This window comes from Miniopterus schreibersii (assembly GCF_964146895.1).
Source record: "Miniopterus schreibersii genome assembly, chromosome: 6".
NCBI classification, from domain to species: domain Eukaryota; kingdom Metazoa; phylum Chordata; class Mammalia; order Chiroptera; family Miniopteridae; genus Miniopterus; species Miniopterus schreibersii.
In genome coordinates this window covers 8,392,526-8,407,027 of record NC_138107.1, presented here as the reverse complement: position 1 = coordinate 8,407,027, position 14,502 = coordinate 8,392,526, and the positions used below count along the sequence as shown (strand labels likewise).

The 14,502-nt window shown below is 56.8% G+C and overlaps 1 protein-coding gene across 3 annotated transcripts in view; it reads left to right on the top strand.

Annotated features, from left to right (window-relative positions):
- The window catches only part of CPNE5 (copine 5), an 82,627-nt gene extending 74,467 nt beyond the window's left edge, over positions 1-8,160 (top strand). For 2 of the 3 annotated variants that reach the window (XM_081140408.1, XM_081140409.1), the window contains 7 exons: positions 800-846; positions 3,112-3,293; positions 4,073-4,200; positions 4,423-4,525; positions 5,126-5,183; positions 5,595-5,668; positions 6,484-8,160. In XM_081140408.1, the coding sequence (XP_080996534.1) occupies positions 800-846; positions 3,112-3,293; positions 4,073-4,200; positions 4,423-4,525; positions 5,126-5,183; positions 5,595-5,668; positions 6,484-6,702 (811 nt within the window). In that variant the 3' untranslated portion in view covers positions 6,703-8,160. Of the gene's footprint in view, positions 1-799; positions 847-2,292; positions 2,374-3,111; positions 3,294-4,072; positions 4,201-4,422; positions 4,526-5,125; positions 5,184-5,594; positions 5,669-6,483 lie in introns of those variants that run through there. The other variant, XM_081140410.1, reaches the window with a different exon arrangement.
- Positions 8,161-14,502: the final 6,342 nt, after the last annotated feature.

Below are 14,502 nucleotides of genomic sequence, written 5' to 3'. Positions count from 1 at the left end.
TGTTTTGTGTACTCACAGCTATAAACCTACTTTTGCCCGCCCCTGTATTGCAGTTGGTTGATTTGTCTCAATTCTCTTTTCATCTTTTGGTTTCCTGCCCCCCACCCCCCACCCCCCACCCCTGGAGGGTTTGCTAAGACAGCTTCCTACACGCACAGAGGGCTTCGGAATCAGTGGGTCTGCAGGAGACTTAGGGTCCCCTAGGTGCTCCCACTACTGCTAGTCCGTGGGCCACTTTCAGTGGTTCTCCAGAACTTCCCATGGAGCAGCTTTTACTGGCCGCATCCCCCGTGGTGTCATTTAACGTGTTCCTCTGTCCCCTATATTTCCTGTAAACAACTGGTAGGTAGCCCTGGAGGCTCGGTCAGATTCATGTTCAATTTGGGGGCAAGACAGCGTCATGGGTGGTGTTTTGTTCCTCCCTCAGGAGATGTACCATGCCGGGTAGTCTCTCTTTTTTGTCAAATAAGTTTTAACCCTGAATCTGACTCCGAATTTGAGCCAGAAATACAGTGAGGCTCTACTTCACCGGCCCCGGGCGGGCGCAGGGGCAGGGTTTGGGGAGCACATAATCATAATCACTCGCCTGCACAGAGCATCGTCTTCAAAGAGCTTTCGCACTGCCTGGCTCTTGTGATGCTCACGACGATCCTTTGGGGAGTGTGTGGCTAGTGTTACTATCCCAGTTTTCCAGATGGGAAGGCTACAGCCCCGGTGGGGCAGGGTGGAAGCCAGGTTTCCCACTCCCTCCAGCCCCGCCTCTGTCCAGGTAACTCCCCTGCTGTTCTCCCTCTTCCAGGACCCAGATCAACTTCACAGTGGCCATCGACTTCACGGCCTCCAATGGTGAGTGGGGGGATGGGCAGAGGAGCTGGATGGGGGGAGAGGGGAGGGCTTTTCGGGGATGTGGTAGTTGGCCCTAGGTGGCAGCTAGGTCTCCCATACTCTCTGGCTTCATCCTCACTGAAGAAGAGGTGCTTAGGCCTGGCGAGCCAAAGATAGAACCACTGTCACTAACAGATCTAGGCCCTGAGCCACAGCCTTGCCCTTGAGGACACCCAGTCTCCCTGGGGGAATGAGTGCTGTTCCAGGCCGTGGAGAGCCCTGAAGCGGAGGTGCTTCCTCACAGGATCAAATCTCACGCCCTCTGGGCAGTGCAGCCCATGGGCTGGAGGAGAGAACTGGAGGCAGGCCTGAGCCCCGCAGTCCTCAGTGAGCGCAGGCACATGCAGCCCAGGAGCCCCGGTTCCCTCCCTTGCTGGGGCTGCCCCAGCTTCCTCCCCTCCTCTGAACTTCTGCAGCATTGGGCTGGGACCAAGTTTCTAGGAGCAAACTCAGCGCCAAACTTTACTGTTAGAAACATCACAACCTTCTCTGGAGTCTGGACTCCCATTAGGGGTGTCCGATGCTCATTTCTGTGCCAATCAGAAGATGCCCAGGTCTCATAGGCCACAGGTGAGTCAGAAGCCCCTGGCATCAGAGGCAGCCTAGCCCGAGTTGGGAGGGGCCTTAGTGATAATAGCCACTCGGAGAGTCACCATGACCCCTGTTTAATCCTCTCAACAATCCTATTGCTCCCGGAGGAGTACACGGGTGGAATTCCTCTGTTGTTCATGGGAGTGGGGTTCTTGGATAGCTGCTGAAATAAGATTTTTCAGAAGCCCCCATGGGAGGGTAAGAGGTGGTAGAAGATTTTATTGGCGTGAAGTTACATTTCTTGGTTACCAAGGTCCCATTTCCCCGAGCCAGTCCTGAAAGAGGGCAGCTGGGAGTCCCGCAGAGCCAGGAGGGCCAGTGTCCAGAGCTTCCATTCCATGTTGCAGCCGGGTGTGGCTCAGCATTCAAGCTAATTAAAGGCTGTTAGTCCGTGTGTGGAGCCCCACTTGCCGTGCACCACGTGGGCTCAGGGGAGCACAGCCCCCTGCAGCAGGAGTCTCGGGAGCCAGACGCCCTGGAGCCAAGAGGGAGTGGCTCCTTTGTCTAGAAGTTTATATATTTAGATTTCAAGCGCTTGCAGTGGCCACTCCCATCCTGGCCACTAATTTGTTCCCAGGTGCGACTGAGACAGGTAGGCACCTTCCCACCTCACCCTGGCCTTTACTGGGCATGTGTCTGGACTGCCTTTGCCCAGTCCCTTCCCCCATCAGTCAGTGGGGAACAGACTGGGAGAGTGTTAAGTGCAGCTTTCGGCAAAGCTGTGCAAGTGGCATGCCTGCATCTGGTCTTCCCTTCCCTCCTCTCCTGTTCAATAGTAACCAGGTTATTACACAGCATCATGATGAGGTGGGGACTGTTATCACCCCCATTCTACAGATGAGAAGACTGAGGCTGTGACGTTAAGGAACTTACCCAAGATCACACAGCTAATAGGAGGTAGAGACAGGATTGGTACCTTTGCAGCCTGTGCCACGCTGCCTCTCATTAGTAAATAAGTAAGATGTGGACAGCGTTAGTGGTGACAAGGGCTACGGAGAAAAATAAAACGAGGGAGAGGGATAGGGAGGACCGCGGGAGGCTGCAACTTTCAGTGGGCTGCTGGGGGAAGACCACCCTGAAAAGTCAACACGAATAGAAACCTGAAGGGGTGGGAGAGCGAGCCATGTGTGCATCTGCCGACGTGTCCCAGAGCGGAGGGAACAGCCACTGCCAAGGCCCCGAGGTGGGACTGAGCGAGTGACGGAGAATGTAGGAGGTGAAGACGTAGGTAACTGGAGGCCGGATGATGTGGGGCCTTTGGGTTTCACTCCGGGTGAGACGGGGGCCTCCAGCTGCCTGCGCGCTGGCGTTGCGGGCTCGGCTCGCTCAGCTGCGGGGCTGAGCCGTGTGCTGAGCGTGGCCGGCAGGCGCAGGGTGGAGGGAAGCAGGTCAGTCAGGACGCGGCCCTGTCCTGCCACAGTGGGACCGTGGAGGAGGGGGAGGGGGTAGGACTTGGGTACATTCTGAAGGCTCAGCGCTCAGGTTTTGCTAAGGGATAGAATATGTGGTAAGACAGAACGGCATCGAGAATAGGCAAATAAAAGTAAGGGGTGCAGTTGAACACCCCCTTCTGATCCTGAAGCCACTGTGGCTTGGAGTGTGCAGGCCAGCAATGGTCCATGTCCTGTGTCGCAGGGAACCCGTCCCAGTCCACGTCCCTGCACTACATGAGCCCCTACCAGCTGAACGCCTACGCGCTGGCGCTGACCGCTGTCGGGGAGATCATCCAGCACTACGACAGCGACAAGATGTTCCCCGCCCTCGGCTTCGGGGCCAAGCTGCCCCCTGATGGCAGGGTGTCCCATGAGTTCCCGCTGGTAGGAGGTCCGGGAGAAAGGGCTGAGGGCTGACCATGCTGGGGGGAAGTGGTGACACACCTGGAGTGGGGGACACTTCACATCTTCCCCTCCTAGGGACTTAAGGTGCAGGCTTTGGGAGGGGGTTGCCTGCTGTGTGCAGGGGGTCCTGTATCAGGGCCTCCAGAAACCCACTCCCCACCTTGCTCGCAAAGCACTCCCGTCTGTGTCAAAGCCACCCACGGTGGGCTCTGGCCTCCTTTTCCTGAGCAGACCAGGTGGAGGTGGAGCGCGTTGTGGCTACACTACCCCCGAGGCCCCAGGAATGAGGGCTGTGGGCTGGGTATGGGCGACCATAGGGAATTCCAGGAACTCCCTGTGGGGATGACTCCTCAGGCCACCTCCTCCCCTCCCTGCCATGAGCTGGGGACACTGAGCCGGTCACTGGATCGCTCACAGCAAACACGCCCCACAAGCCTGTGGGGTACCAGGCACTGTGCTGGCACAGGACGCAGGAGATGGGTCAGCCCTGGCCCTGCCAGAGCTGCTCAGACCCTGCAGTCATATTCCAGCCAGTCTCGAGGGGGAGGCGGCTTATCTGAGCAGGTACAGGGAGTGGGGCAAGGAGCAGGTCTGGACCCTGCTCACCGGAGCATGTGCTGCCCTTCACCAGAGAACAGTGGGGGAGAGCCCAGGCCTGCTGCCTCCGCCACCTGGTTCTGCTCCTACTGACCCCCGGCCGGCCACCTTCTCACCCCTCCTTCCTTCCTGGGCTCAGCCTCCCCACCCTCTGCCCCCAGAATGGCAACCAGGAGAACCCCTCGTGCTGCGGCATCGACGGCATCCTGGAGGCCTACCACCACAGCCTGCGCACCGTGCAGCTCTACGGCCCCACCAACTTCGCCCCCGTGGTCACCCACGTGGCTAGGTGAGTGCTGCGTCACCGGACCTCATCCCTGCGGCTCCCAAGGCATTGTCCCCTCAGGAAGCAGGAGGGAGTGTCTCTTCCCAGTGACTTGCCTTTCAGGGAGCCCTCACCTTAAAGAGACCCGGTCCAGCCCAAATGCTGTCCCCACCAAAGAGTTAAGGGCCCTTGTGGGGGGTGATGACATGCCCAGAGCCTTCCAAACAGACCTTGCCCCCCCACCAGGAATGCAGCTGAGGTGCAGGATGGCTCCCAGTACTCAGTGCTCCTCATCATCACCGACGGGGTCATCTCAGACATGGCGCAGACCAAGGAGGCCATCGTCAACGTGAGCTGTGTGGGGACCCAGAGCCCATGGGGCGCGCCTTCCCACGCCTTTAGGGAAACCCTGCCCCCTATGGCACCACTCCTGGCTTCTGCCTGCAGCATCTGGAGAACCTGGCCGCGAGGTTGGAGGTTGGGGGCATCGGTCCCACCGATGAGCTGTTAGTCACACTGGGTGGCCCACTCCCTGCAGCCACTTCTAGCTCCCTCATGAACCAGCTCTAAGACTGAAGCTGGGCCTGGCCAGGTAGAGAATGTGGGAGGTCCAGGAACATGGCTCCCCCTGTGGGGTGGCCTCCCTGTGTCAGGGACCCAGCCACAGATGGTCTTCCTTCCAGGCCACACAAAAGATGTCCCACATGATGAAGGCCCAGGGGCAGAGGAGGGGGCAGGAGTGTCTGGCAGACGCAGACCTGTGACCCATTCCCCTCTGCCTCCCTTCCTCTTTGGTGCCAATCTCTGTGTCCCTGGATCTGAATCCATGGCTGCCCTCTCTCCCTGTCCCCTGCTGCTTCTGTGTTTCTCTGTCCCTTTCCCTGATCTCTTCCTTGTAACTGGCCCCCTGGCTGGGCCCCAACCCTCCCCATGCCCTGCTGTCTCACAGGCTGCCAAACTGCCCATGTCCATCATCATCGTCGGCGTGGGCCAGGCGGAGTTCGATGGTGAGCCCCCCGCCCGTGCTTCCCTAGCGGTTTCAGGCCCCGGGAATGACCCTGTTCCAAAGAGTGAGCCCTTGTCTGGGTCAGTGGGCAGGGCGTCGCGGTGTTTGTCTGCACAGGGGCGCGTATCAGGGTGTGCACCCCACACCCACATCCCAAGGCCGTGGAGAGGAGGCCTGAGTCACTCCTCCAACCCTGTGAGCCTGGAGAGGGTGGGGAGCTGGGGGCTGGGCAGAAGTCAGAGACTCAGCTCGGTGGGCTTCCCCTGTCTCCTGGCCTCAGTTTCCCCATGTCTAACATGGGGGTCTGGTCTGATGGGCTCTGCCCTTGATGGTCGTGGTATTGGGGGACAAGTCCACTGTCCCGCCAGGCCCATGAATTCCCCTCATTCCCGTGCGTGTCCTCCCCCCACAGCCATGGTGGAGCTGGATGGTGACGATGTGCGGATCTCCTCCCGGGGGAAGCTGGCAGAGCGGGACATTGTCCAGGTGAAGCCCAGCCCTGCCTGCCCCTCTAGCCAGGCTGACCTCCACTCCCTGCTGGGGCTTTTCTGGAAAAGGCCCTGGAGAGAGACACCAGGAGCCCCAGAGTGGCCTGGCCCAGGAGTCCATCCCCCGGTCACAGCTCGCAGCCCTGTCTGAGACTCACCCCTAACGTTGCCCCACCCAGCCCACCCCAAGCCCCCAGCTCCCTGGTCTCCCTCAGAGCACAGGCGTGTGATTCCTTGGGCCTTTGTTGTTTTGTGCCGGGTGCCTTCCCCGTGAGACGGCAACCCCTGGAAGGGGAGGAAGCCTTCAGTGCTGCTGCAGCCCCTCTCCAGGAACCTGCACTGCTTGGCTGATTGAATCAGTGTCCGCATCTCCATGTAGGGTGCAGAGGGAATGAGCAGGCCTTGGTCCCCAGGGCCTCCTGTCCAGACAAGCCTCAGATGCACCTCAGCAAGCGACCCCTCCTGGCATCTCCTGCAGAGTCCTGCTGCTTAGGAGATTAGGAGTATAAAGCACATTCTCTATACCCCTGGATTTAAAAAAATTGGGTTCCAGGTGGGGAGACCAGATTGGGGCTAGAAACCAGAGCAAGGGCCATCTGGGAGGTGGGACCCATGTGCAGAGGCCTGGAGGCAGGAGTGAGCCTAAGGCCCTGGGGAGCACCCCTGGGAGGAAGCAGAGGGGCCTGACTTGACGAAGGAGGAGACAGGGGGCCAAAGAGACAGTGTGGGCTCTGCCGGGGAGGGCCGGGTGTCTGGAAGCCAGGGGTTCGTTCCGCATTTCCCTTGCCTAACCCTGCCTTCCCCGCTGGCCAGTTCGTGCCCTTCAGGGACTACGTGGACCGCACAGGCAACCACGTGCTGAGCATGGCGCGCCTGGCCCGAGACGTGCTGGCCGAGATCCCCGACCAGCTGGTGTCCTACATGAAGGCAAAGGGCATCCGCCCACGCCCCCCACCTGAGGCCCAGGCCAGCTCGCCCTCGCAGTCTCCAGCCCGCACGCCCCCTGCCTCCCCCCTGAACACGAACATCTGAGCCTGGCCCATGGCAGGTGGCTGGGGCCTGGGGAAGCCAATAGAAGGCTACACAGGGTCCCTAGACACCCCCCCTACAGTCCGCCCCGCCCAGCCTTTGGAACCCGTGTGCCTGGGAGGCTGGCAGAGGGTGGGGCCTCTGGAGACTCCTTCCAGATTTCCTGGCCTCAGTTATGGCCCAAACCCAGGGAGTTGGGTACAGGTGGTAGAGGTGGGGTTGTGGGCCCCTTCTCTCTCTCCCTGACAATTGGTTCTAGCCCAGCCAGGAAGGTGTTAATAATCAGGATGATTGGGGCTCCCCTCAGCCCACCTGAACAATCCCATCTGCTCCCATACGGCCCTGAAGCCTGGGCTGGGCCTCCCTCCTCCAGGTCCCCTTGTCCCTCCCCTTCTCCTGTACCGTCTACTCCTCTACCTGGCCCCCGACCCCCACCCTAGTATCCCCTGTCCCTGTTTCCAGTGAACCCCATGAGGCTGATGGGTTGGCAGGAACGCCTGGACATGCCACCCTCCCAGGGACACTTACTTGCAGTGGGAACCCCACAGCCCCATGAGGGGGAGGGTGTATTGGTAGACGACAGGCCGCACGATGGGCCAGGCATGGAGGTTTTTCAGGCACAGGGTCTTTTCTGGTGCCCCTCAAGCCCAGTATGACACACAGATCCACAGGCCTCTCCCTGGCGTGTGGGCCCACAGGCACCACAGTTGACTACTGGCCCCAGGCACCCCCACCTCCCCAAAGAGGCTGCCCAGGGTCCTTGGTGCCCACTCCTCTGCTGCCCACCTCAAGGCCTGGGCAAGGAGCAGCCCAGCCCCAGCACTCCCACACTCCCCCTTTATCCCACGGGGACAGGAGTCAGGAGTCCTGGGTTCAAGCCTTGCCTGCAGCCCTCCCTGCTGTGGGAACCCAAGCAAGGGCCTCTGCCTTCTGGGTCTTGGTTTCCACACCTGTAAGGCAAGAGGGTTGACCAGATGGTCTCGGGCTTACCTTTAGCTCTGATGCCCTGAGAGTCCATTCATCCCCTACCCAGCTTTCCCCATCCCATTCCTCACCAGGGCAACCTCTTACCCAGGCCGCCTTGGCTCTAGGGTCGCCCTGTTCCATCCTGTCATCACCCTAGTACTCAACCTTGGGCTCTGTCCTCTGAGCACAAGCCCCTGCCCCCGCCGTGGGAAAGGTGAGAAAGGTGATCTCACCCCTGGGCCCACCCAGCTGCCCAGCCCTTACCCACCCGGAGCAGGTCATGCATGCCAGTCCCTCTGCCGCATGGGGCTCCTCAGCCCGCTGAACGCCCTGTGCCTGGGTGGAGACCAGGCCCCACCCTGTCTGCTGCCCACACCGCTCCCTTTCTGTCATGCATGATGGTGGTGTTTCTACACTGTTTGGTCCCGTGCCTGTGTCTGAGACAGTCTCTGTGTGGAATTTGCCTTAAACTGAAGTAAACTTGGTTCTTTTACTAAAGTTCCTTGTTTTCCTTTCTCCTGGGAAAAATAGCACAGAGATTGCTGTTTGAGAGTCCAGGCTCTCGTCTCTTTCTTCCATTCTTTCATTCAACAAGGATTTACTGAGCAACTACTACGTGCCAGGGTCTGTGCTAGGCGCTGTGATGCAGCAGTGAACCAAACCCAGGCCCTGTCTCCACATGGAGCTTACAGCGCAGATAAGACAGGGGAAATGCAGTAAACACATAAATAGGTAAACAACCTATTTTCAGGTAGTGATAAGTTACAAAGAAAAATTAGAGAGAGTAAGTAACAGGGAGAGAGAGTAACTAACTGGGTGATATTTTAGATGAGGTGGTCAGGGAGGGCCTCTCTGAGGAGGTGGCAGTTGAGATGAGCCTTAAGGAAATGAGAGGGAGGCAAGAGAGCTCCAAGTAAAAGGAACAGCAAGTGCAAAGGCCCTGAGGTGGGATCCTGCTCGAAGGCTGGTGTGGCTGGAGCTGCACTAAGTGGGACTCGTGTAGATTAGGTCAGGGAGCTGAAGAGCCCAGGATGCACAGGGTCTTGGTGGCCATGGTAAGGCCTTCAGTGTGACTCTTGAGTGAAGCAAGCAGCCACTGGGGGGTGAAAGATCCGATTATTCTCTAAAACAAGTGGGAAAAACAAAAGGCAATAAGGAATTTATTTGGACAGTAACATGTCCCCTTCCCCCAAACTGTAGTTCTGTCTTAAAAATAAATAATTAAGCCCAGTCGGCCTGGCTCAGCGGTTGAGCATCAACCTAGGATCCAGGCGATCGGGGTTAGATTCCCGGTCAGGGCACATGCCTGGGTTGCAGGCTCGATCAATGACTCTCTCATCATTGATGTTTCTCTCTCTCTCTCCCTCTCCTTTCCCCTCTCTGAAATCAATAAAGAGATATATTAAAAAAAATTTTTTTTTTTAAATAAATAAATAATTAATTAAAATAAAGCAAGCGGGCCACTTTATTGCACTTGATCACTCATCCATTCATCTTTCAACAAATATTTGCTGAGCCCACTCAGGGTTGGAGACACTGACTCACGCAGTTGCGGCCTCAGGCTGCTGCTCTTGCTCTGCAGCAGTGAGCAAGGAACTCCCACCACCCTGGGGTCCGGAGGCCAGACCAGTAGGAGGGGCCAGGGCCTGCGGGCCCCGGAGGATGACTCACAAGCCATGTGTTCCTCTGTGGGATGGCACCATCACTCCTCCCTCCCAGGATTAGTGTGTGGCCAAACGAGTGACACGTAGATATGCACAGGTGAGGCGTGGGCCGTGCACAGGACCTGCTGCTGTTAGCTACACAACAAACACCTTTTCCTTCCTTGTCTCTCTTCACACGTAAATCACTGTGGCCATCGGGGACCAGTCTGCTCTCAGATTAGGCCTTCAGAAAGCCATTCCCGATCTGCACATCACAAGAAATTTGGTACTAATTCTGCCAAAGTTTGGGACTTGTTTACTTCTTAGGATCTAATAGTAAATTAGCTGATTCCTGGCTGTCCCTGTAATTAGCTGTCCCTCTGACTTGCATTCTGATGTGCTGTGAGTGGGAATTGGGTGGGGTCACAGCTCTGGAAGAGGGAAGTTCCCATAACCAGCGGCCCGTTTTATCTCTCCTTGGGTGCCTGTGGGGAACCTTTGAAGGAGACGTCCATCTGGGAAAGGAATTGAGGTTCAGAACCACTGCCTCAGGGTGCTGAGAGCATTTTTACTGTGCTCAACACTGTAACTCCTCTCCTGGGTTCTTTCCCAAGGTGTGTTCCATGGGACACTGGTTCCCTGGCATGGATTTTAGGAAAATGACTGCTCTGAGCACCTCTCAGAAAATCCCAATGGCCTTTAGGGTATTCAAGGCTCTGATAAGTCTTGCAGCAAAAAGACCAGTTTGACTTGGCTCAACCCAGTGTTTGTGACCATGGAAGTCGTGTGTGTGTGTGTGTGTGTGTGTGTGTAGCTGTAGCGCTATTAACAGCAGACTGTGTTGTCTTGGAAACTTAAGTGGAGGCAATCTCCCTGGTTCTCAGGCCAACAAACACCCTGAGGCCTGCTCCCAGGAGGCCAGGGGGAGGGCATAGGGATGGGGAAGGAGAGATGGAGAACTCTATTTCCTCTGGAGAGGTGGAAGAGCCTCAAAAGGGGCCCCTACCCGAGCCAAGCCAGAAGAACCACAGAGAAGGGAGGGTGTTCAGAAATGCACAGGCCGAGACTCATGGCTCAGTGGTTGACCATTTGTGTTCCCTTGTTGGTCTGAGAGGTGTGTGAGTGACAGTTGGGAGAGGTCAGGCAGAGGAAGTAGATACTGTTAGGGCAAGGAGCGGGTGGGGTGGGGGGAGGGGGGTGCCCGAGCCCTAGCCACCACCAACAGCATGAGCCCATTGGCCAGCAGCCCCACCAGCAGGTTGAGGCCGCAGAGCCTGGTAGAGACGAGTTGGAGCAGTCCCTCTGGTGTGGCTGTGAGCCTGGCGGTGACCCTGGCACTGGGCTCTATTCTGCTCCGGACACCCAAGGACAGTGTAGAAACCAGCCTGAGGGCCGCCTCCCTCTTTCCCATGTTGAGTCCCACTCCTTGCAGACCCCTGTGTGCAGGAGATGCCCTTGACATGTATTAGCCCCTTCAGACTTCACGACAATCTAGTGGACGGGTTCTGTCAACGCCCTGGGTTCAAATCCTGACTCTGGTATCTGGTAGCTCCATCACTTTGGGAAAGTTGCCTAATGTCTCTCTACCTCAATTTTCTCAACCGTAAATAAGTGAGGAAATAAAGAAAATAAAGCAGATGTCAACATAAGTGTCACTAAAGGGCGAGATTCAGACAATTTTCATTTTCTTTTTAATTTCTTATTTCTAAAATCTCTTCCTTGAGTTCAAATGGAGTCTCATAAGTAAATATGGATATGGCTATAGATGGATATGGATATGGATATAGATTTGGATATGGATATGGGATATGGATTTGGATACGGATATGGATTTGGGTTTGGGTTTAGATATGGATTTGGATATGAATTTGGATATGGATTTGGATATGGATTTGGATATGGACATGGATATGGATTTGGGTTTGGGTTTGGATGTGGATATGGATTTGGATATGGATATGGACATGGATATGGATTTGGATATGGACATGGATTTGGATTTGGATATGGATTCGGATATGGACATGGACAGGGACTTGGATACGGATACAGATACAGATATAGATACAGATACAGATATAGATATAGATATAAATATAGATGCATGCTTTCTTTTTTTAAGCACAACCTTGCCCTGACCGTGAAACAGGCAGGTTTTAATTTGAGGTTCTGGTAAGAAAGTGGATACACAAAGGCTTCAAGAAGGTGTCAAGTCCTGACCACTGGTTCTCAAATTTGTCTGCACATTGGAGTCACCTGAGGAGTTTCAAAAGTACTAAAGCATGAGTCCCACCCCCAGAGTTGGTATTTAATTGGTCTGGACTTTGGTTGTGGCTCCCAGGCCAGCTTGGGAACCACTAGGGTTGTGTGTGGGGGCGCTGCACCCCAGCTGTCAGATCTTCCTCCTCACACCACTCCATCCGCATGCTGAGAACATAGGACTTCTGACTGAGAGGACCCAGCCTAGGAAATGAGGTCTAGATCCCAGAGCCAGCCCCGGGGCTGCTGTCGCCACCTGCTACCCTTCAGAGCAGGCATGGTTGTCCTCCCACCTTTAGTGGGGAGAGGCTTGCCCGGTAACTCAATAAATAAATATTTCCTGAGCATCCACCCTGAGCTAGGTTCTGGGGATTCAGCAACAAACAAGACAGTGCGGTGGGGCCCTCATCCCCTTTTCTCCTACACTGGGGACAGGGCTGGAGACCCCTTTCTAGCTGGCTCAGAGCCAGGGTTGGGGGACCTCCTGCCTGAAGAACCTGCTTGGTCTCTGGGATCCTGTGGCAACAAGTTGCCTGAGGACAGCTGGGAAGAGACCGGAGAGGGGCCTCTGTGAGTTCTGCCACCAGCACTTTTCCAGGTCTCAGACTTGTTCGGAGGAAGTGAGAGACCAGGCCCAGTTCATCCCTCCCCCCTCTCCGTCTCAGAATTCTTCCCTGCTTTTGTATTCCTTCCACCTGGCCCATCCTGCCTGCCAAGGCAGCTAGAGAGGAGAGGAGGGACAGGGAGAGGGGACAGGAGAATGGATGGGGGAACAGGAGGGGACAGGAGAGGGAAAGGAGAGGGAACAGGAGAGGGGACAGGAGAGGGAAAGGAAGGCTCAAGGGCCCTGGGCCCTGCTCCCCCTAAGCATGACCCATATCTTCCCATAAGGTTAAGCTAGTGGGCCCTGGAGCCCGGGTTCAAAACCCGGCTCCACCACTGGCCAGCTACGCAACTGTGGACAAGTCACTCGGTCTTCTCTGCCTCACTTTCCTCATCTGTAAAACGGGGATAGGAACAGGCCCAACCTCATAAGCTTTATGTGAGGATTAAATAATACAGTTAAGTGCTCAGAACAGTGCCTGGCACGCAGTAGGTGCTTGGTAAATGATGGCTGCTGCTCTGTTCCCGTCTCCTCTCAATTCTGAAAAGCTCTGTTTCCTAACACCCCTGCCCAGGCTCCATTTATCCCCCTGCCCACCCCTTCTCACTTCACACCCTGGGCCCATCAGCCCGGTCCCACCCTCGCTTTCTTCATCAGCTCAAGCTAAGTTGTGACCTGACCCCCCTGGCTGACGTGCTGCGAGCTCACCGCTTGCCTGCAAGTTCACTCTGAAGTCTACCTGGAGCCCCTCCTGCTGCTCTCCTCACCTGCCTCACGCTGCTCCACGGCTCCTGGGCTCTGCTTGTTGACTTGGAACCTGTGACACCAGGAAAGGCCAGCCGCCCCTCCATAGCTGTGCTCCGCACAGAAGCTGGCTCCAGCCAGAGAAAGCCGAGAGAGGGCTCTGGGCAGGATGCGGTCCCTTCCCCTTCTGTCACCCACCTCTAGGGAGCCCCATGCAGCCGCCTGAGGTCGGGGCAGAGCTGAGATGGGAGGGGCAGGCCCAGGGGCCACATGTGTACTGGGTCCCCCAAAGGACAGGGCTCTACTGGCTCCCCCAGGAGTCACACCTTGCCTGCCCCATTAACCCACTGACACACAGGACAGAGATGTCGCTGCCTGCCAGGTCCCTGGACCCCAGAGAGGGAGCCATTAGCAACATCAGGACTTGCCCCACCCTTGTCCAGGGCCAGGTACCACTCCCTGCAGCCCACCTCTCTGTCTGTCTGTCTTTCTCTGAGCATCGACAGCCTAGAGACTGCTCAGAGCAGGGCCAGGCTGGTGGGCTGACCGAGAGGATCCAGAAAGGGAGGGGACACTGGGGTAGGAGAGCATCGGCGAGGGGCAATAACAACAGGCCGGCTCGCGGGAATCAGCCTGCATGCAGTCAAAGGCCCAGGCTCTGGTGGCTTCTGATGCCTGAATTTCTCCACCTCACCTTTTGCCGAGTGTCACCCGGCTTCTGCTTTTGTGCCTCTAGTAACAGAGCTCACTGTCACCGAGGCATCCCCTTTAGAACAGAGCCGAGGGGTGGGCCAAGCGGGAGACCCATTAAAGGCGCCGGAAGGCGCCGGCCCTGTCCCCGCCCTGTCCCTCGCCCTCCGCCTTCCCCTTCTCGCTCTGCCGCTGCCTCTTGAAGTGTCTGTGCTTGTCTCTCTGTGAAACTGGGGTTTCCTCTGATTCAGCCGAGGAATTCACCGCAACGATTACGAAGTACCAGGCTCAGGGCCCTGCACACACTGCGTCGCAGCGCATGGGAGCATTACTGTGGCTTCCAGGCAGATGAGACAGACAACATCCGCAGCAAACACAGGGGACAGGAGATGGCCCAGCACGAGAGGCCGGCACTCGGAGTCTAGGCCGTTGCTCTGAGTCTCTCAAAGCCAGTTCTCCAGGGCACCGAATGCTGTGTGATTCTGGGAACTCCCGCAAACACTCCAAAGAGGAGCCCATGAGGGATCGAATTCAGCTCCCCAGCTGCTCCCCAGGCCCCCACCTGTCACACCCCAGCTGTACCTCGAGGGCATCCAGAGACTGACGCCTCGGGGCAGAGGTCTGCGCCAGGAGACACCTGGCATTGGGGCACAGGGTGGAAAGGTGGGGCTCAGGGAGACTGGGGTGCCATCTGAGGCCATCAGAACATTGCTCTTCCCAGGAGTCAATTCTTGGAAGAAACTCCACGCTTGCCAACAGCTACATGAGTGAGACAAGTTCGGCGGCTTCACCTGGCACAGAACAGTGGGACCGCTTTAATGAACAGAGGACTTTGTCACGAACAGGAGATGCCGATTCGTAATCAGCATCAAAGCAAGATCCTTGAAAAGTTTCTTT